We start from the raw sequence: 19540 nt of genomic DNA, 5'->3' as shown, positions 1-19540 counted from the left end.
CTTTCTATATCTTTGTGAGGAAAAGTGTTTATCATTCCATCTATTTCATGTGAACATGGATTTAGGTAGAACAGTCTGATTTCAGAGAATTAGCATTCAGTTATCAACTAGAGCTCTAAAAACACTATTTTTCTTTAAACTAACAGAGTCATAAATTCTTATACAATGTAATAATGATGAGATGAGTTCTATGATTAAAAATAATAAGTAAAACTATCATTTCTGTCATATTTTCCTACATGCATCCATCCATCTAGGTGAACATAGCCAGGATCATATTCCAAGATCATATGCTACAATTTACTTGTAAATCAACTTTGAGGAAATGACATTTTAATTACAATGACCGTGGGCATTGTTAGCTAATAGCACTGTTAGTTGTCTACAATGCCACAGGATCTAGAAAGGAAATTTACTCTTTTTGTATGGTGCAGTTGTATTACTTGGTATGAATCTTCTATCCATAATCTTTGCAACTTCCAACAAATGACTCTGTGGGAGCCTGAAGAGAGGGTGTGTGAAGTTCAAGCATGGACATTGGTCAGTTTTGCAGATCTATTGGATATAAAGGGAGCTATCCCAGGAACAAGAACAGAGAAGCTCAAGACAATCCAGAAAGGAAGGCATGTGCAGAGGATCCAGCATCTCTGAGAAGAGGAGCAGTGGTGGCAGTGACAGTAGGAACACAGAGACCAGGAGATAGAACGATGGACTTTTCAGTCAAGTTGCAAATAATGCTGAGCGCCCTCCTGGAGGCTCTCTGGTAAAATTGAGTGACCTGGAACACCCATCAGTGCTGAAGGAGCTTTTCACCTTTTGCAGGAGCAGGGCAGAAGTCGAGGGCAGGTGTCTGAGAGGCCAAGGACCACAGAGGTTACAGGCCTGGTGCAAACAAAAGAACTACTGTATATAGTCGTGTATATGCTGAGATTTTCAGCACATTTTAATACAGTTTTTGTGGTAAAATTAGGTGCCTCGACTGATATTCGGCCAGCTTGTACTTGAGTATATACGCTATGCTCTGATCAGAACATTTCTGATCCTGAAACATTGTAATCTTTTAGCTTCCTTAGTAAACTCCATAATCATGTCTATTGTGTGGTCTGTGAGTTTGGTGTGGCCATGGCACTGGACTGTCAAGCCCAGCAGAGAATTAGGATGCTGTGCGAGGAAGGCTAGGGTCAGAATTAGGTAAAGAAGGTTGAAAGGTGTGTCACCTTTGTCTTCTAAGAATAAGCCTTTTGCTAGTGATTCTCTATTTTCTTCCTTGTGTAGAAAATCAAATGTAGTTCCCACGCCATTTATTGTTTTTCCTCAGAGTTTTCCCATGGAAAACTCATCTGCCACCAAGTCTATTAGAGAGAGTAGAGAAAGGAGGTAGAGGAGCTAAGGGATTTTTACATACTTGCTTGGTTAGTTATGACACACCTGGTGACTGGTATATAAGTGACTGGTGGTTTACTCCAGAATATTACATCAATATATTTCCAGTGTCAGTCGCAGTAAGCAAAACTTTTTTTCCTTTCAAACAATAGGTTATTCCAAGATCATATGCTAACCCTATTCATTTTAGTAAAACATGTCAAATAGGATTTATACATAGAATTTGTGAGGCTCGGTAATATTCCTCTATTTTTCTATGCTACTGATCTGTTTACTTGTATGTTTGCTTATTTATGAATCATAATATTCCATAACACCCAAACAAATAATAATAAAAGTAATATCTAAGACCGCTATCTCTTTTTTTTCTACCCAATGATCCATCACAGTATTCAAAACACATTTGAACCATGCAATCTAGTCCAACTCCCAGTGACCTTCTGCAGTAATCTCTGACAATTATTTGAATGGAAAATTTGTGAAAATATCTGTCCATATAGAATCTTTCTTCTTCAGATAACTATTAATAACCAACAAGACCAGGAAACAAAATGATGTAGGTAAAAATTCTGGTAGAAAGAATAGTGATTTTGTTTATATAACAACGTTATTAATCCCTCTACATAAGAAAATTACTTTTTTAAATGGATAAAGCCATGTGTTCAATTTCAAGATAAAATTTCCAAATATTTTAGTGTTTAAGTATTTAAAATATATATTTCATTGTCTTACAGAAAGATAAGGAAGACCAGTGGCTAGAGAAAAAAGTACAAGGAAATAAAGATCACATTATTTTGGAGCACCTGCAGTGGACAATGGGATACGAAGTACAAATTACAGCTGCCAATAGATTGGGATATTCTGAGCCAACCATCTATGAGTTCAACATGCCGCCCAAACCGAATATAATTAAAGGTAAGCAGAACTGGTCTCCATGTGCTTGTTAAGTCTGGAAAATATGGTACCATCTCTCCTATAAGCCTTATGTTTTCTTCACATTGAGAAAAAATAGACTGAAATGAAATTTCTGTTCTAAACATCGTTATGATGACATTTTGTATTAAAGATCCATGAATCTGTCTTGCTATGCTATATCCCTTAATTCGTAAAACACAATCTGGCAATTGTTTTTGTTGCGGAGGTGGAAAGAGGATGAACTAAGGGAGAGATGGACCGTAAAAGTGACTGATGAAACGCAATGTGGAAATGTTCTTTTGAGACCAAAGAAACATTTTCAAAGACACTAACTGTGCCATTCATTAAGACCCTTGACTCTGGGACGATGTGAGCAAAGATAACAATGAGCTAACCCAGGCCTAACCGAGCAAGTTGCTTTTGGATAGAGACCATCAATCACACAGGAAAGCAGAAGCTCCTACCAAAGGGATCCATAGAGAGAGCTATTGCTAACGTTTCAATGAGGCTCCCAACCTGGCAAGACACACTCAGTGGGCATCTGTAACTAACGGCTACAATGCTTCTGCATTTGGTGGCCTTTAATGGGTCTGAGTGTTAATCATATTATCAAGATTCACAGAAGTATGCTAAGTATATTTTCAGAGAACTACAATGTAGGCAAAATTTTTAAATGTTATTTATTCCTGTGAGTGAATTGGTATCTTAATTTTTTGGTGGGTATAATTCTTTAATATTCCCTGAAAGTGTAAGTTGGTATTTACATTTAATATATGCATTCTTATCTTATTATAATACAACTTAATATTGAACATACTATATTTAAGAGTGGAAAAGGGTTACACTTTGTAATTTCAGTTGTGGCAGTTAATGCTCTGGTAATTCCAAATTGATATTCATCCCATTATTTTGATTTTAACATATTGCATATCCGTTGTTTATTTTTAAGTAGTTTTATAGGGTGGATCTTTTGAATTAAAAGTACTGATATAAAATTTAATATTTTAGAATAGTTAATATTACAGTCTACACTACTCATATGCTCTCAATTGCAATTCTAAATTAGGAGGATGGGGTGTTTATAAATGATATGGATATTTCATCTTGTATGCAAAATAGCATCTTTATTCCTTAGCATTTCTGCATGAATTAGCTCATCTTATTATTACATCTCTAATTAAACAGGGATAGTTATTATTCTCATTTTGCAGATGGGACTTCAATAGGTAAAATGTTCTAATCAATATCAGAACTACTTAAATCCTGTGATTCCAAAAAGGGCAGACAGGTTAACTAGACACTTTGTGTTTGAAGCTAGCCCATTTGTGTACATGGATCGACATTTACAAGTTTTTATGTATACAGTAATTATTCTCTACACACATGTAAGGAGCATGTTGGAAATATAATTCTCAAGCAGCATACAATCTCTTTGCAGCAGTCAATATGCAGCAGTGTACTCCAGTCCCCTAAATCTCAAAATTATTTCATAATTTTGCAGAAAATAATGTATTTAATTAATAAGATAATGTATGTACTATATACAATAATACATCATTTGAAGAATATTTCTGGATAAAGCACACACATACACACACAAAGGAAATATTTAAAAAGGTTGCTCAATGTTATAATAGTTCCTTTTATTTTATTCATTTATATTTTTAATTATTTCTTGGGGCCTCATAAAACTTTATCACAATCCATAAATGTGTCAGGCACTTTTATATATTTGTTTCCCTCATCCTCAAAACATTTGCTTTCTACTTGAGCCCTTGGTATCAGCTCCTCATTTTTCCCCTCCTTCCCAGCTCTCCCCTCCCTCATGAACCCTTGATAATTTATAAATTATTATTATGTCATAGCTTACACCATCTGACATCTTCCTTCACCCACTTTTCTATTGTCCATCCCCCTAGGAGGAGGTTTCATGCAAATCTTTGTAATAGGTCCCTATTATTTTTATGCAATTTTGTATAATAAAAAAAACCAATACATAAAGATAAAACATAAAGTATATATATTAAACTTAAAGGCACAATAATACCCAAGACCTGTATGAACATTTACTTCCAAAGAGTTTTGTTTTGTTTCTATTATTTGATAGTCAAATGTGAACAAGACCTTGGACGAAGGGAAACAAAATTCTGTTTTCTATTTCCAGCTCTGCTCTTGTCACAAAACTTCTCTTTAAAGCTGAGTCCTTCTCTGTAGGAGTACTTTCCTCTGGCTCTGTAATATTATGGACCATTCACTCCTCTCTTCCATGGCTATTTCTCGAGTCCTACTACAGAGCAAACAGTGAGATGAGTACAATGGCTTCCACTGTTACAAAGACAGAGCTGCCCTTGTTCTCAAAGCCTGGAAATCTAGTAGGAGGCAGATATTAAACAAGGCTTATAGTAGCCGTTCAATACTTACAACCCAGAGTGTATGTTATCATGAAGGTGAATTCTGAAAGGATCTCACAAGGACATGAGTTGAAGGCTTACTTTCAGTAATAAGCTCTGAAACCAAAACCAAGCCAAACCCAAACAATGGGATCTGCTTAGGAAAGAAAGCAGAGCGGTGAGGGGAGTATCACGGAGTATACCTGGAAGAAAGCTAGAGAGTGAGCTCAGACCTAGACATGTCAAAGGTGTATTAAGGTCTTGGCAAAATAATTGGTAAGATGTCCTTAAAATATAATTTTGAGTAGGGGAGTTATACGAATAGCTAGGCATTTTTTGATGTAGGAGCCTTGATGTTATGTGGTAAGAGATGGGAAATACGAAAAATTTGAAGAAATATTTAAGTAGTATAAAAAGATAAGAATGAATAGATCCCAAATATGTAATGGCTCTTGACTAATATTGCCTCATAAATTTATCACTTTTGATATATATTGATGACTTTACATTTCTTTCCTGTGCAACTAGGATATTTTGGTGTTAATTCTCAAGATGATGAGTCTTGCAGGAGGAACAGGATTTGGAATATGGGGAATCAATTAAATATTGAACATTTTAAATATTGAAAGTTAAATATTTATAAGACTTGAAATGCCAAGTGTTTAGTTCGATTATGGGGATGTCACAGAGATGTGTGTACATCATGCAACTGTCAACCCTAACAGATTAGTAGTATGTGAAGCTTGGGTCAGGATAGAACCAGAACCAGTGAGAGCTTAAATTTTATGAAAAGCAGTGTCTCTATTGCTCATAGCTGCTGCTTCTACATTTAAAAGGATAACTGCTATAGAATACACAGTCCAGGTATTCTTTAATGGTTGAAGGGTGGAGGGTTCAAAAATGGAGGCCCAAAGAATGGCAATATTATACAGAAAGAGAAAAGCACATCACAAAAGTTAATCAGCCTGAGGCATTGTAGAGTAACTAAGGAAACAAACAAACCCACACAGAAGTTTCTTAGTTCATATATCTAAAAGTGATATTTCAAGAAGAAATGGAGAGTGAAGCACTGATAAGATGCCAACTGAACTGAACTAACTCAAAAGGATAGGAAGTGCCCTTGTCTCATGTGGTTTGGGTCAAATGTTTGGTAGAGAAATTCTATGAAGAATGCGCTGAAGGTTTCCTAGAGGGTGAGGAGGTTGTTTCCTTGGGAACGTTAGCAGAGCCATCGGTAGAAGGATTAAACAGCACAGGCTATCCTGGGCATCAGGGACGGCAGAGTAGGTCCTGGCACGGAGGGACCCAGTGGGCAGCGGCGCACCGCCCACTCCTGTGACGTCCTCATCACTGCTGTAATGATAGAGGCCACTTTTGCAGCCAAGATGTGAATTGAAGTTGCAAGAATGCTTTATCCCTTGGAAACATAAAAAGCCACGGAAAAGTTTGATATGTACATAAAAAGACAAGACTACCCATCCTTTGAACTTTCCATGGTCCCCAACAAAAATCCAAAGAAAATAGGAATTATATAGTCCATAAAAATACCCAAAATTGATGCTTCTTTTGCCGTGACAGAACCAGCAGTTGACCAGACCGCATGAACAGCCATAACAAAGAAATTATGTATTAATCTGTTTGATTCCTTTATAATTTAATTAATAGTTTGATTTATATCTACAGGGTTTTTAACTTTTTCTAGTCAATAGGAATATACAACTTTGTTGAACCCAAGCAGTATTTTAAAGTATCTACTGTATTCAAATTCACATACAATATGTTACTTTTGTAATATTAATTATCTTAATTCAAATCTTAATGTGTATTATATTTCTGCATAGATTATTATTATTATAAGCAAAGATATTGGGGGACAATTTTGGATTATTTTCTTATTGTTCCCTTGTAAGTATCTGAATTACATAGAAATGTCATGTTCACAATCACCATCACATTGCTATCTGGGGTAGTTATAAAGAATAATTTCAAGTCATTTAATTTTATAAATGGGAATATTGGGTTATTATGGAGATGTGAGTCTTATAAAAATGGTATATAACACAGCTATCAATGGTACCAGAAGAGTTGATGAATTTCTATGTTTTCAATGATTTTATAGTTTCAGTAATCAAAATTAACTGATCATTGAATGGGATATATTATCATGTTTTTAAAAATGTAAAGCTATAATTCATAGATATAAATGAATGTGTTTTGAAAATACATTCCTCACACCTTCTTTCAGCCTGAATTATGTTTGTTGTTGTTGTTTATATATAAACAAAGACTTTAAGTTTTTGTTATATCTTCTTTATGTTTCCATAGTTACTATGGGTTAAAGACTGTGCGTTTAGCATTTTAATCATTTTAATTTGATAAAAATTTCATTCTCATTTTTTTAAACATTTGTTGGTAAAATAATTCCATTTTCTGTAATCAAATATGTAAGAAATTATTGTTTTTTTCAAATTTATTCAGCTAATATAGAAATCATATAATCATTAAATATTGTATTACTGAGAAATAAATTAATTTGCACTTCTGCATATTTTTAATTCAATCTATAGCTATTTTCATGACATTCGGTCTACTTGAAACCAAGATAGAATAGTAAACCTTTTTATCTCTGTGCAATTCAACATGAAGAGAAAACAAAATATTCTATGGAGCACAAAGCAAATATTAAAGTGTTTTCTTCAAACCAAGTTTTGGGCCTTTTAGGAATAGATTAGAGTAATTAGAAGGAGTGCTGAAATAGAAGTTAAATGAGGAGAGCGTCACCTTAAGATATGGAATTCTAAGCCAAACCTAAACATTGATCCTCTACTCACAGCATTGTTAGTTTACACTTAGCAAATATCGAGAGACCGTGACTATGAAATGTTTTCATGATCATTTGTTGTTTTCTCAGTACTACGTCTAGGCGATGCTGATTAACCATTTTGGTTAATGTCGAAGAATTGACTGAGATTGCAAATTTTGTTTTGTGATATGCAATTTTGGTTCATATTAGACTATATAACCATTTCTTTAAAGTGTGTTTCGTGTAATTTTGATAGCAAAACATCATTATCAAATCTTGTAGAAAATGTTGAGTTCACAATGTGAAGTAGCACAGTGAATGGACTGGCAGCACATTGGAATGACCAGTGTTTTTCCCTCTCATAAATTTTGTGCTTATTTTTAAATATTAATAATATATTTACATTTATGTAAAGATTGACAAAATTAATATCAGAGTATACATTAACAATGTATACCCGCATATTTTCATATGTAACAACATTTAGGATTGTTGTCGGTAGACACAATTATAGCTAGTTGTTTTATACACAATTTTAGCTATCTTTTAATTCAAAATAAATTTAGGTGATTGTTAATGTCTTTGTGTAAACCTTGCATTAATTATTTTCTCTTTTTTTCTTTCCTACTGCTACTTTTTTCTTTTTCTTTCATCTCATGTCTGTGATTTTTACTATTTTTCCTTAATTATTTTTTTATTCTACTTTCAAAATAAAATTCCATCATGCAGAAAATTGCTGTGAAGCGAATAAAGGCGGACATGGGAGCCAGTACTGGCAGCTGAACGCTGCTGGGTTTTCTTTCATTGTACTCATCAGTTTGTCTTGCATGTTTTAATGTTACTGTTACATCATATGGAATTTCTTTTATGCCCTGTCAATTTAAATACTTTAGTAACACTAAGGTTTACTTAAAATTAACCAAATATTTCCCTAGTTCAGATTAATTATGTATCTTCTTTCATGAACATTTACCCTTTTTTCACATCCCAAATTGTCAACCTTTTCCAATGGAAAGTGTCAGTAAATCAATGAAGGAATTTGAATTAGGATTATTTCTTAACAATTATCAATGTATTACATAAACTGCCCCATTCAAAACTTCCATTCATTTCTAAATTTGACTTCATTAGATAACAAAAATGAAATGTTTTTACTAGGAGCTTAAGAATATCCCGATTTAAGTGTCTTTCACTTGAGAAATTTGCAAATGTAACTCAACCTACATGGCTATTATATGTTGTGTACTCATTTAAATCTGTTGTGGGTTATTTTCTTTCAAACGGTTAATCTTTAAATGTAGTGTTGATTTATGAATACTAGTTATACATTATAGTATTTATCATTTATATAAGACATAAAATATCTCTTGTATTAGATGTGTATCCCTATTATGCTACATATTTTTCATTTAAGTTACAATATCATAATAAATAGGTTTAATAATAATAATTTGGCAAATATATATCTTTAATTACCCAAGCATAAGTTATGAATTATTGTAGAATCTAGTTACAACGTTGCTTCTCAATCATTGGATTTAGATTGTGTTCTATGTGGTGACACTCTAAAGTTTTTTCTCTAAACAACATGCATATTTATTTCATTTTGTTCAATACCATAGAGTCAGCTCATTTGTAAAGCTCAAACCGTGAAATAATATCTTAATTACTTTTAAGAAGATGAAATTGAGGAAAGAGAAAGAACTTACTTGAGTCCCCGCCCCCTTTTTTTAAATTCCCAAACCAAATAGTGGGATTTGACGGAGTGGCATAAAGAACAACTTTCATTTTTGTAATTTGGAGTGAAAAAAACTACGTTTTCCCCCATTAACAGTTACTCTTACCGACTGATCATTGTTACTTACTTCGAGCTATTTTGACCGCCAGCTTTGAACATATGTATAAAATGACCCTAACTTAGTGGATTAAAAATTTAATGGATATTTGAACATGGGATTAATTCACCAAAAGCAGTTTTGGGTTTTTAGCAAAATAATCTCACTCATTTTCTTTTTTTACATAATCCTTTCATGCACGCCATATGCCACTTATTAGAAGAAAATACTCTGGATCATTTTTCTCATTCTTTTGCTGGTTACTGCTATATTTTCTTTCTCTTGATCTAATAGCATGTAGCACAATCGATTGCTACTGAGTGAATACACAGGAAATATTTTGTATTTTAAATCATCTATCCAATAATTCCTTTTACTAAAAAATAGAATTTAATGCTATATTCCTTGAAATTATTTTCTTAATTTTTGAGCAGATGCAGTGATGACTAGTATGATTAGTCATTACACTCTGACTCTATTTTTCAAATAAATTATAAATATCATCAGGTAAAAGTAGTGTCTAAGTCATAATGAGATAGTATACATTCACAACAATTTTTTGGAAACTAAACCTTTAGCCAGACAATTGACTTATTTTATTGGTTTTCATTAAGGAACTCACGATTCCTAACACGAGTGATACAAAGAGTGTCCAAAAAAACGGATTACATGGTACATGGGGTTTAAGTTTGGGATGTCAAAAGACAATCTAATATTAAAATAGCATTCTCCTAACAGAATTCGTTACATATGAGGAGTTATTTAGACTATTGTAACAATTAAATATATGACAAGTTTTTTATCTTGATTTTAATAATAAAAAATTTCATTTGTTCAAATTTTTACTTTTAACTAAATGTTGCAGTTTAGAGCTAGAAACTAATTTTTAGGGACATCAGAATAATCCACATTATATTTTGCCTGTTTCTATAATAAATTAGAAAAAAGTAGTAATCATTGCAGCTATTGCATCAATAATTGTGACCTCAGAAATTGTAAATTACTTCTTTGGATATTCATAAATTGTTGCAATATTAAAATGAGTGGTTTCTTTTTTCCTGTTGCATAACTTTCACTAGTGTCATATGCAACCATCCACTTGACACTGACTTTACCTGATTCTTGGTCTAATTAGTATCAGTCTATTAATATTAGGTAAAAAATTTTGTGATTATTGACAAATAAGACATAAAATTGATATTTACACTATTTCCCTTATATCATCTAATCATAAAATAGGAATTGCTTACGTAGGCGTCTGTATGTGAAGATGTGTAAATGTGGCCTGTGTGTAAGGTGAGTTCCATGATAATAGTCACGTATAATCTGAAACTTAGAAACTTGTCTCTGTCTAGAGAAGTGTATATCATATTCCCAGCAGCTAGGACTTTTCAAGTTAGCTTTAACTATTATAATACTAAGTATAATGTTAAATCAATCTACTTAGGTAAGATTACCTTTCTCAGCCTTTGTAATATTAAGATTTCTATGTAGACTTTAATAGTTCCTGTATTCCCTACCATCTGCTTTCTTCCTTATCTCTTTTAGTCTTAACTATATATGTAATTAAATCAAAGGCTGAACAGATTACTACAGAGGCCTTCATTCCATGGTTCAGATATACAATATGCATAGGAAATAGCAATATATGCTTTTCTTTCTATGAATTTTCTTCTTACATAGAAGAGGCTTGTAAATTATCATTTTGTTAATTTCAACCTTGTAACTGTCTTCAGAACTGAATATAGATCTGTATAGTCTACACTGTTATTTTATAAATAATATTAGGCAATATACTTATTTTCATTTATAACTAGAAGATAAAGAAATATTGAAATATGTATAATTTTATTACATCTCTTATTTTTTCTCAGAATCATGCATCTCAAATGATAAAATCTTTTAAGCTAGACATGTATTAGAAATTAGATTAATATTTTGTTTAACTAATTTTAATTACACAAAATATGAATATAAAAATTTTATTAAAAATAATTTGTTTCTCTTTGGCTCATTTAAAACATCAGTAACTCTTACTTATAAGAATGCAAAATGATGCATATGATACTATAGTTGGGGAATTGAGAACCCATTAAAATTTAATTTAGTTTATTTTTAATATAATAATGCTTGTTTATCATATTTAATTGAATGTGAATCTGAAATACGGTAAATTCCAAAATATTGTCAAGTATGTACAATGCGGGGATTAACATTTAAATTCAATAAATTACATCATACAAAAATAATTAAGTATATACTTTTAGATCTAGGTAATCTCATTAAAACAAACAGCATTTTAATTATAATATTGTATAACTGCACTGAGGCAAGAATTAACTATAGAGGTTCCACATGACTTTGACAATTCAATGTGAATATTCATATCACCAGTATAAAAATTAAGATAACTTGGGGCAAACTTTTAAAAATAATAACTAAAATTATAGTTAATATTTTCAATTTGCTATAATTAAGAACTATCTAGTCATATAAATTATCTTAAAATGTCCACATTTGTTTCTGGTTACAATATTAGCAATATTGTTTTTAAAAATCTATTTGGATTCATTATGAATTTCTTATGGTCATGTATTATACTACATAGTCCCTATATGTTATTATTCTATTCCATAATTTAATCTGATGAAATTAATATCTAACTGTACTTTAAAGTGATGTAATATTCTGAGAATATTTGGATATATCCAAATTAGGTAGGTTTTCCTTTTTTCGTTTCCTTATTTCTTCATTTCATTGCTTACTTAATTTTTCTTCCTTTCCTTTCCATTCTTCTTCATTTTAAAAATAATTCCTTCCCTTTCTCTCTCCTCACTGTCCTCACCCCTCCTCTCCCTGTCACTAACTGTACACCTTTCAATAAATTAAAGTTGCATTTCTTCATTTCTGATTGTGTTAACCATTTGTTAAAATGTTAAATGATAGTATTTGTTATATGAGAACATTTCATGGAGCCTTTGCCAAAACTGACATGTTGGATGGGTACCTCGAGTGTGAATAAGTTGAATGTTAAGTTCATCTAAGTATATTTAATTATTTTTAAGTGAGACCCAACTTAATATTAAGTCGAATTTTATTGTCAATTTTCTGAAGTAAAAAGTTAAATTTACTATTTCTTAACCATTACATTTTACATGATAAATAAAATGTTATGCATGGCAAAAATAACTAGAGACATTCTAATCACACACTGACAATGTAATGCCACCTTTTCTCCATAAAACAATTAAATTTATGGTTATAAATAATTCAGTAACACTTAGTTCATTAAAGTTTCCAAGAAAAATTTTATCTCACATATTAATTTTAAGCATAATAATTGTGTCTTAAAGTGTCTGTGTTTGATCATTTAAATTGCATTTGTTTCCATTATAGCTTATTTTGTTGAAAAAAATATGTGTACATATTGTAAGTGTATTTTCCTCAGTATCATCTATTATTTAAAACCCAAACATAATATTCAACACTCTCTGTAACCCTATGCATGTGTACCATAGTATATTGATGTCATTTTAGTTTCTGTACTCTCTTTGTCTCCATTGTTGTAATAAAGAAAACTGAGGAAAAACTTTGCTATTTGTGTTTTCTTTATTACTGGTACAATTTTATGTTTTTGTGAGTTTCAATTTTTAAATTGATCAAATTAAGAATCAGAAAGCATTTAATGAGTAATGAACACATGTTCACCTAATTATTTCTATCTGGGAATAAGTAATATGTATTAAAATACATACAAATCATGGCATTAAATAATTGTAAAACAATGCAAAATTATTACTTTCATTATTTAATTATTTACCAAAGATTTTATAATGCTAAATATTTTCACTTTTATATTTTGTATAGGGAACTTTGGCTATTTTGGGGAGGCCAAATTCATCAAATGATATTTTAATAAAATACATAAGTACATTAACAATTACAGTAAAGTAAGGAAAATTGAGTATCTCCATTGTATTCAAAGCACATATAATCAGACATAAATAGTCAGAGTGATTTTTCTTCTAATATTTTTATTCATGCACCATATTATCTCAGTCTGGGCACAGTAACAATAAAGTTGTAGAAACAAATTCGTGTTCTGTATAAATCCATTTTTTAAACATGAGGAAAGAAATAATGGCCTTGATAGCTTACTACTGAAAATTACAGAAACAAAAGCATCTAATTTTTTAGCATAATGCTATCTGATGTACATATTATTTCATTCATTCTAAAATTTACCCAAAGTGTTATTTTTCTCATATTTTAACTTAGAAATAAAAGGCCTAAGAGAGTTGAATCACATAAAAGAGAGTCACAATTTGAACCTGTCATTGCTTATAGCAATTTTGTACACATGTATGCTAGTGTTGGTCTGTGTTTTATATTTTAAATCTAAATGTGTATCTCAATTAAATTATATATATATGATTAAAATGAATTTTTAAAGGTGACCTTTGTGGTTCATAGATGAGTAATAGCCTAATATATTTCATATGTACAAAAAGAGATCTTTCTGATACAACTGAAATAGTGTGGTTGTAATAAAATGGAAAATGTTCATTTATGCAATGAAAATTATTTTAGAACACAAGAAATATCCAAGATGGTTGTATATAGGTGTATCCAAACCTCTTATACCATTTTTCAAAGAATATTGACTTCTAAAATAAAAAAGTTAATATAATATCTGTATTTGTTTAAATGATACTCAGGCCTGAAAAATGATATACTCCTGAGGCGAAATGTCCCCTAGAGAGAGACGTAGAACGGGCTTTTCTTCGGGGTTGTTCTTCCTGAGCTCCTTGTCCTACTGAGGATTTGAGTTGTAACCTTGAGCATTTTCACAGAAGCATACTAAGTTTATAATTTAAAATATTCACTGATTTTAAAATAGGATGGATGCTAAAATCTTAAGGTAGACTTATGTAGAAAATAGCTGGGTGAAATGTGAAATACTTGATACATCATTCCACTCTAGATTACAGGGAGAGGGAGGTGGAAGGGAGTGAGTGGGAGGGGGAATAGAAAGGAAGTGGGAAAGAGTGGGAGGGAGGGAGGGAGGGAGGAAGGGAGCCAGTACTCTGAGTTTTGTGAGTGAAGTGGTGGGTTCCTAATCTCCAGGCCAGCAGTTGGAACTCACCAGCTCATCTTTGGGAGAAAGATGAAGCTGTTTGCTGCCTTAGAGTTATGGCCTCAGAAACTTTATTTAATATCAATATGAGTGGGAATTAATTCAATTGTCAATGAGTTTGGGTATGAGTTTTAGATATATTAAAAGTATGCTAATATCCTATCTTATTCAGGACTAATTCTTAAAATATAATAAAGGGCATTGCAAACCATTATTCAACATGCAGTGATTAAGAGGTCCAGTCTGAATTTTCCTTCATCTCTTTCACCTAAATACCTAAGGAGTAGGCATAATCGTTGCTTAAGTGGAAGAGGGCTTTGGATGTGGAATTAGCGAGAAGGAAGTCTGGACACAAGTTCATGGCCATTGCCAAAGTCCAGGCTTCCACTCATTCTTTGCTGCTTTTACAGCAATCTCCTCACCATCTTTTGGGGAAATGGTACATGTTGGTTTGGTCATTAGTGTTGATTATCTACTTTGCATTTTTAATTTGTAAGCTTGTTGATTTCCTTGCCAGTCCCATCCTCTTTAATATCTATTATCTCTAGTATCTATGAAGCGCCCATTTCAAAACATAACATATATATTCTCATTATTCCATTTTTTCTCACCACATGATCTGCGAGAAATGCATTCCTGTTTTCAAATGGAAAGTTTCTTTTTAGTCTCCAACATTTTCACAAATGATATCTTGACTAAGACGCCCACTTCACAGCTATCTACAAACTTACCAACATTTCCCTAAAATATCTTAAAAGTCCCATGGTTTGTTCCCATCAGGAAGGCATTAAAATTTCTACATTTTACAATTTACTCACCCTTCCCAATATAGCAGGTCTTTGCTGTGAGATGCCATCAAGTTGGGTATGGCTCATCAGGTCAGTGACTCTGTGTACAAAAGGCCACACACTGCCCGGTACTGCGCTGTCCCTGCAACTTGTTCTCTTGTGTTCCAGCACGTTGTTGCAGCCCCTGTACCAAGCCATCTGGTGAGGGATCGTCCCCTTTGGGGTTACACCTCTACTTTCCAAGCATGATGTCCTTCTCCAGGAGCTGAGCCCTTTGATACCATGTCCAAAATCCATGAGACCAAGTGTCCCTATGTTTACCTCAAAGCAGTCTTCTGTGTGCATTTCTTTCAAGACCAATTTGTTCCTTCTTTTTGTTTTTTGATTTTTTGGGGCCATCTATGGTACTTTCAATAATCTTCACCAGCACTGTAATTCAAATGTAATTCAAATGGTTCTTCTTCAGTCTTCCTTATTCAATGTCCAACTTCCCCATGCATGTGAGACAATTAAAAATACAAGGGCTTACTTTTAGAATTTTAAAGAGGCCTTGCTCAGCATACAAATTAAATAACTATGATGAGAGGATATAACTCTGAACACATTTCCTGTTTTTAATCCATGCACTGCTCCCCAAAACTGCCTCTTTATACTTGGACAAGTTCTTTATGAGCAGAATGAAGTATTCTGAGACGGCCTAATCTCAAGACTATCCATAGGTTGTTATAATCTACGCAATTTAACGCAATTGCGTAGTCAACATATTTCTTGTATTCTCTGTTTTGAGTCAACATCCATCTGACTCTAACAATGATACACTTTCTGCCAGGTACTTTTATAATCAGCCTTGACCTCGGGCAATTTCCTGAGGCAGCACTTGGATGATCTTCAGCAGCATTTTACTTTCATGTGTTATTAATAATATTGTTCTATAACCAGCATTCTGTTGGGTCAAATTTACTTCGAATGGGTATAAACATGGATCTCTTTCAGTCAATTGGCCAAGTAGCTGTCTTCCAAATTTTCTGGAATAGATAAATGAGTATTTCCAGTGCTTTATCAGTTTGTTATAATATTTCAGTAGCTATTCCATCAATTGATTTTCCTTTCTTTTGTCTTTCTAAATGCAGGCATTTGCATATTTCATTATAATATTTTACAGTACAATATGAGAATAAGATAACCACCTTCCCTAGTTACCCTTTAGAATTATCTGATCAGTTCTTTGACTCCATCCCTTCTTCTATTTGCCTCAGCTACTCTGGGATTAACAGCAAGTTTCAAAGTCTTCTCTGACATCTATTTTTATCTGTTTTTTCTTTCATGTCTTTCTAATGACCTACTACTTTCCTCATGCATGATGGTCTTGAGGTCATCCCATAGCTCATAAGATCTTCTGTCATTAATATTCAATGGGTCAAATCTTTTCCACAGATGTCCTCAGAATTCAGGTGGGATAGACTTGAAGTCATATGTTAGCTCTCCTGGATTTGTTCTAATTATCTTCCATTCCACTTTAATTTACATATGAGTGATTGGTAGTCATCTCCACATTTTTTAATTCTTAATATTGAGCCTCTCCACAGTCTCTACACACGGATGTAGTCAATTTAATTTGTTTGCATTCCATCTGGAGAAGTTCACATGATAGCTGCCAATTGTATTATTGAAAAAAGATATTTGTTATGAACAAGTTATTGGCCTTGATAAATTATATCATGCTATCTTTATATTGATTTCTATCACCATACCCATATTTCCAACTACTGTTCCTTCTTCTCTGTTTCCAAAATTTTGCATTTCACTAGCTAATAATTATTATCCATACATTCTGATTGCATATTTGACCAAATGCAGGCTGAAGAGGTTGATAGAATTATTCAACTTCTCATCACTAGCTTTAGTGATTGGTCATATATTTAAACAATAGCTTTATTGATTGGAATTACTGATGATGGATAGATATAATCCTGTCGCAGATAGCACTGTACTTCACAATAGATTTTGAAGTGAATTTTTGGCAATGAATACCAGGCTATTCTTGATGGTATCACCCCAGCATAGTAAGTCATATGATTTTCTGATTTCAAATGACAAAAACCAGTCCATTTCAGCTCACCAACACCTAGATTATCAATGTTTATGGGTTTCAATTCAATTTTGACCATTTCAAATTGTCATGGATTCATGCTACATACATTCTCGTTCACTATTAGTAGTAGATTTCTGCAGCTGTTTAGTCTCATTTGGAATAGTTCCCACCAGCAAATGAATGTCATGAAGGGATTAGTCCCACAAGCTTTTCTCAATTCACAGTATTATTGTCGATTTTACCTTATGAAGGCTGCTTTTTCTCAGCCATAGTCATTAAGCCGTTAGTGTCTGAGAGTGTTTTGATGTTATACATAGATATTCAGTGGCTAATTCCCCCAAAGTGGACAGCTGGTCCCTTCTTCATATTCTGTTCTTAGGCTGAAAGCCCCACTGACACCTGTTCCCTCTGCGTGACCTGCTGGCATTGGAAATACCAGTGACATACTCTCTAGCATCACAGTGACCACAAACCAACAGAGTACCACAAAAGTGACAGAAAGGTGGAATACAGCCTGACAACTAGTCTTTGTCTTATTTTATTATCACAACTATTTAAAATTTCTTTTTTTTACATTGTGATGAGTTCAATGATTATTACATATTTTAAACGTACATCCCAAAGTAGAATCACATCATTATAGCACAACAGTGCTAGAAAATACTATGAGAAAACTTTTAGTTTATCAATTAACTTTTTGCATGTAGGAAAGAAAATAATTTTACAAGTATAAAATCAATCTGTCTAAAATGCATGCTTAACCTTATTTTGCCATTATCCAATCAAATATCTTATATCTACGTGTGTGTGTGTCACATAAGATTGTTATTAAAAGCACAATATTGCCACATCTACCTCCTACCAGGCCTCCACCTAAAGAGTATGTTTTCAAAATTCTCACAGTATTGAAAGATAATTTATGGGAAATTTTCTGATTGCCATTGAGTTATCTATATATTAAGTAATTTTTATTCATTAACAATTTAGAAAATATTTTGATAGAACAATCAGAGTGACTAGAGCAAGAGGATAAAACAGCAATGAAGCAAATGTGCAGAATAAATAATATAATTGCATTCAAAACAACGTTAGTAATAACACCGATGGTATTTTACATTAATCTTGTTGAATGGAGGAAACATAACATGAGACATGTAAAAGTTGTAACTACATTATTATAAAATCACTGGGGTGGGGAGAATAGATTTACAAAGCAAAACCCATTGTCACCAACGTACTTTTACTTATAACAACCTCACGTGTTAAAGAATAGAGCTTCTCCATTGCTTTAAATAACTGTAATCTTTCTGAAAATGAAAACAAACGAAACAAATATAGTGCACTATCACTTTCTTTGAGGCCCAGAAGTGTTGGTTCAAACTACCAAACTGTAGAGGGGGTAGTCAAATGTATATTTCTTACACCACATTGAACCTGTTAGCAGTGAGTCAATTCCAACTTGTGAGATTGAACTGCCAACCTTTTGCTTACTAGCCCACCACCTAATGTACTGCTTATACCACCCGAGGAATATATAAATAACAACGGAAGTTTTACTCACATAATGGCATAACACTAAGGTATATTGGTCAATTCAACTTATAATGATTAAAATTCAAAGTTTCCAAATTCTCAAAATAATATTTGAATACATAAAATATTGTTATCAAGGAATGGGTGTACTAAATAGTCATATAACATTATTTTGTGCACTAGTACAAATCGCTAGCATAAAATTTAAATATATTATTTCTTTACATACATAAGTTCAAATATTTTCAATACTTGTGCATAACACAGACAAAATTACTTTGCATAATTCTGAAATGTAAAATCCTTCAAATACGCAAGTAACCATACATGTATTAACTTTTATAATATCACAAATGTTAATTACTTTTTTCAGTCTGATTCAATATTTATTTGAATATATTTGAAGGTTTGGGTTTAATATGCGCAGATTCATTTTCCAGAATGCAATCATGTGCAGAAGAGTCCTTGCTGCAGTTTTCTCTTCACCGATAGCAGTGCCCTGCTCTGCTCCCAGACGCTGCAGGTTTTACCAGCATTACGCACTCACTTCCTGTAAAGGGTTCCTGGAAAGATGCATGGGATTTAACATTGTATCCACACACTTTCCATTGGGTTACTTCAGGGAACGGGTTTCTATTGGAACAGCATAAACTTGAGTGAACTT

At 32.7% G+C, this 19540-nt stretch overlaps 1 protein-coding gene across 2 annotated transcripts in view; it reads left to right on the top strand.

Moving 5' to 3' along the window:
- The window catches only part of NCAM2 (neural cell adhesion molecule 2), a 595057-nt gene that overhangs the window by 539005 nt on the left and 36512 nt on the right, over nucleotides 1–19540 (top strand). The window contains exons 15-16 of one of the 2 annotated variants that reach the window (XM_075542417.1): nucleotides 2118–2298; nucleotides 8221–12875. In XM_075542417.1, the coding sequence (XP_075398532.1) occupies nucleotides 2118–2298; nucleotides 8221–8327 (288 nt within the window). In that variant the 3' untranslated portion in view covers nucleotides 8328–12875. Of the gene's footprint in view, nucleotides 1–2117; nucleotides 2299–8220; nucleotides 12876–19540 lie in introns of those variants that run through there. The other variant, XM_075542416.1, reaches the window with a different exon arrangement.

Source organism: Tenrec ecaudatus, chromosome 2 (assembly GCF_050624435.1).
Source record: "Tenrec ecaudatus isolate mTenEca1 chromosome 2, mTenEca1.hap1, whole genome shotgun sequence".
In the NCBI taxonomy this organism is placed as follows: Eukaryota; Metazoa; Chordata; class Mammalia; order Afrosoricida; family Tenrecidae; genus Tenrec; species Tenrec ecaudatus.
Note: the sequence above shows the minus strand (reverse complement) of the source record. Positions and strands in the feature narration are given on the sequence as shown.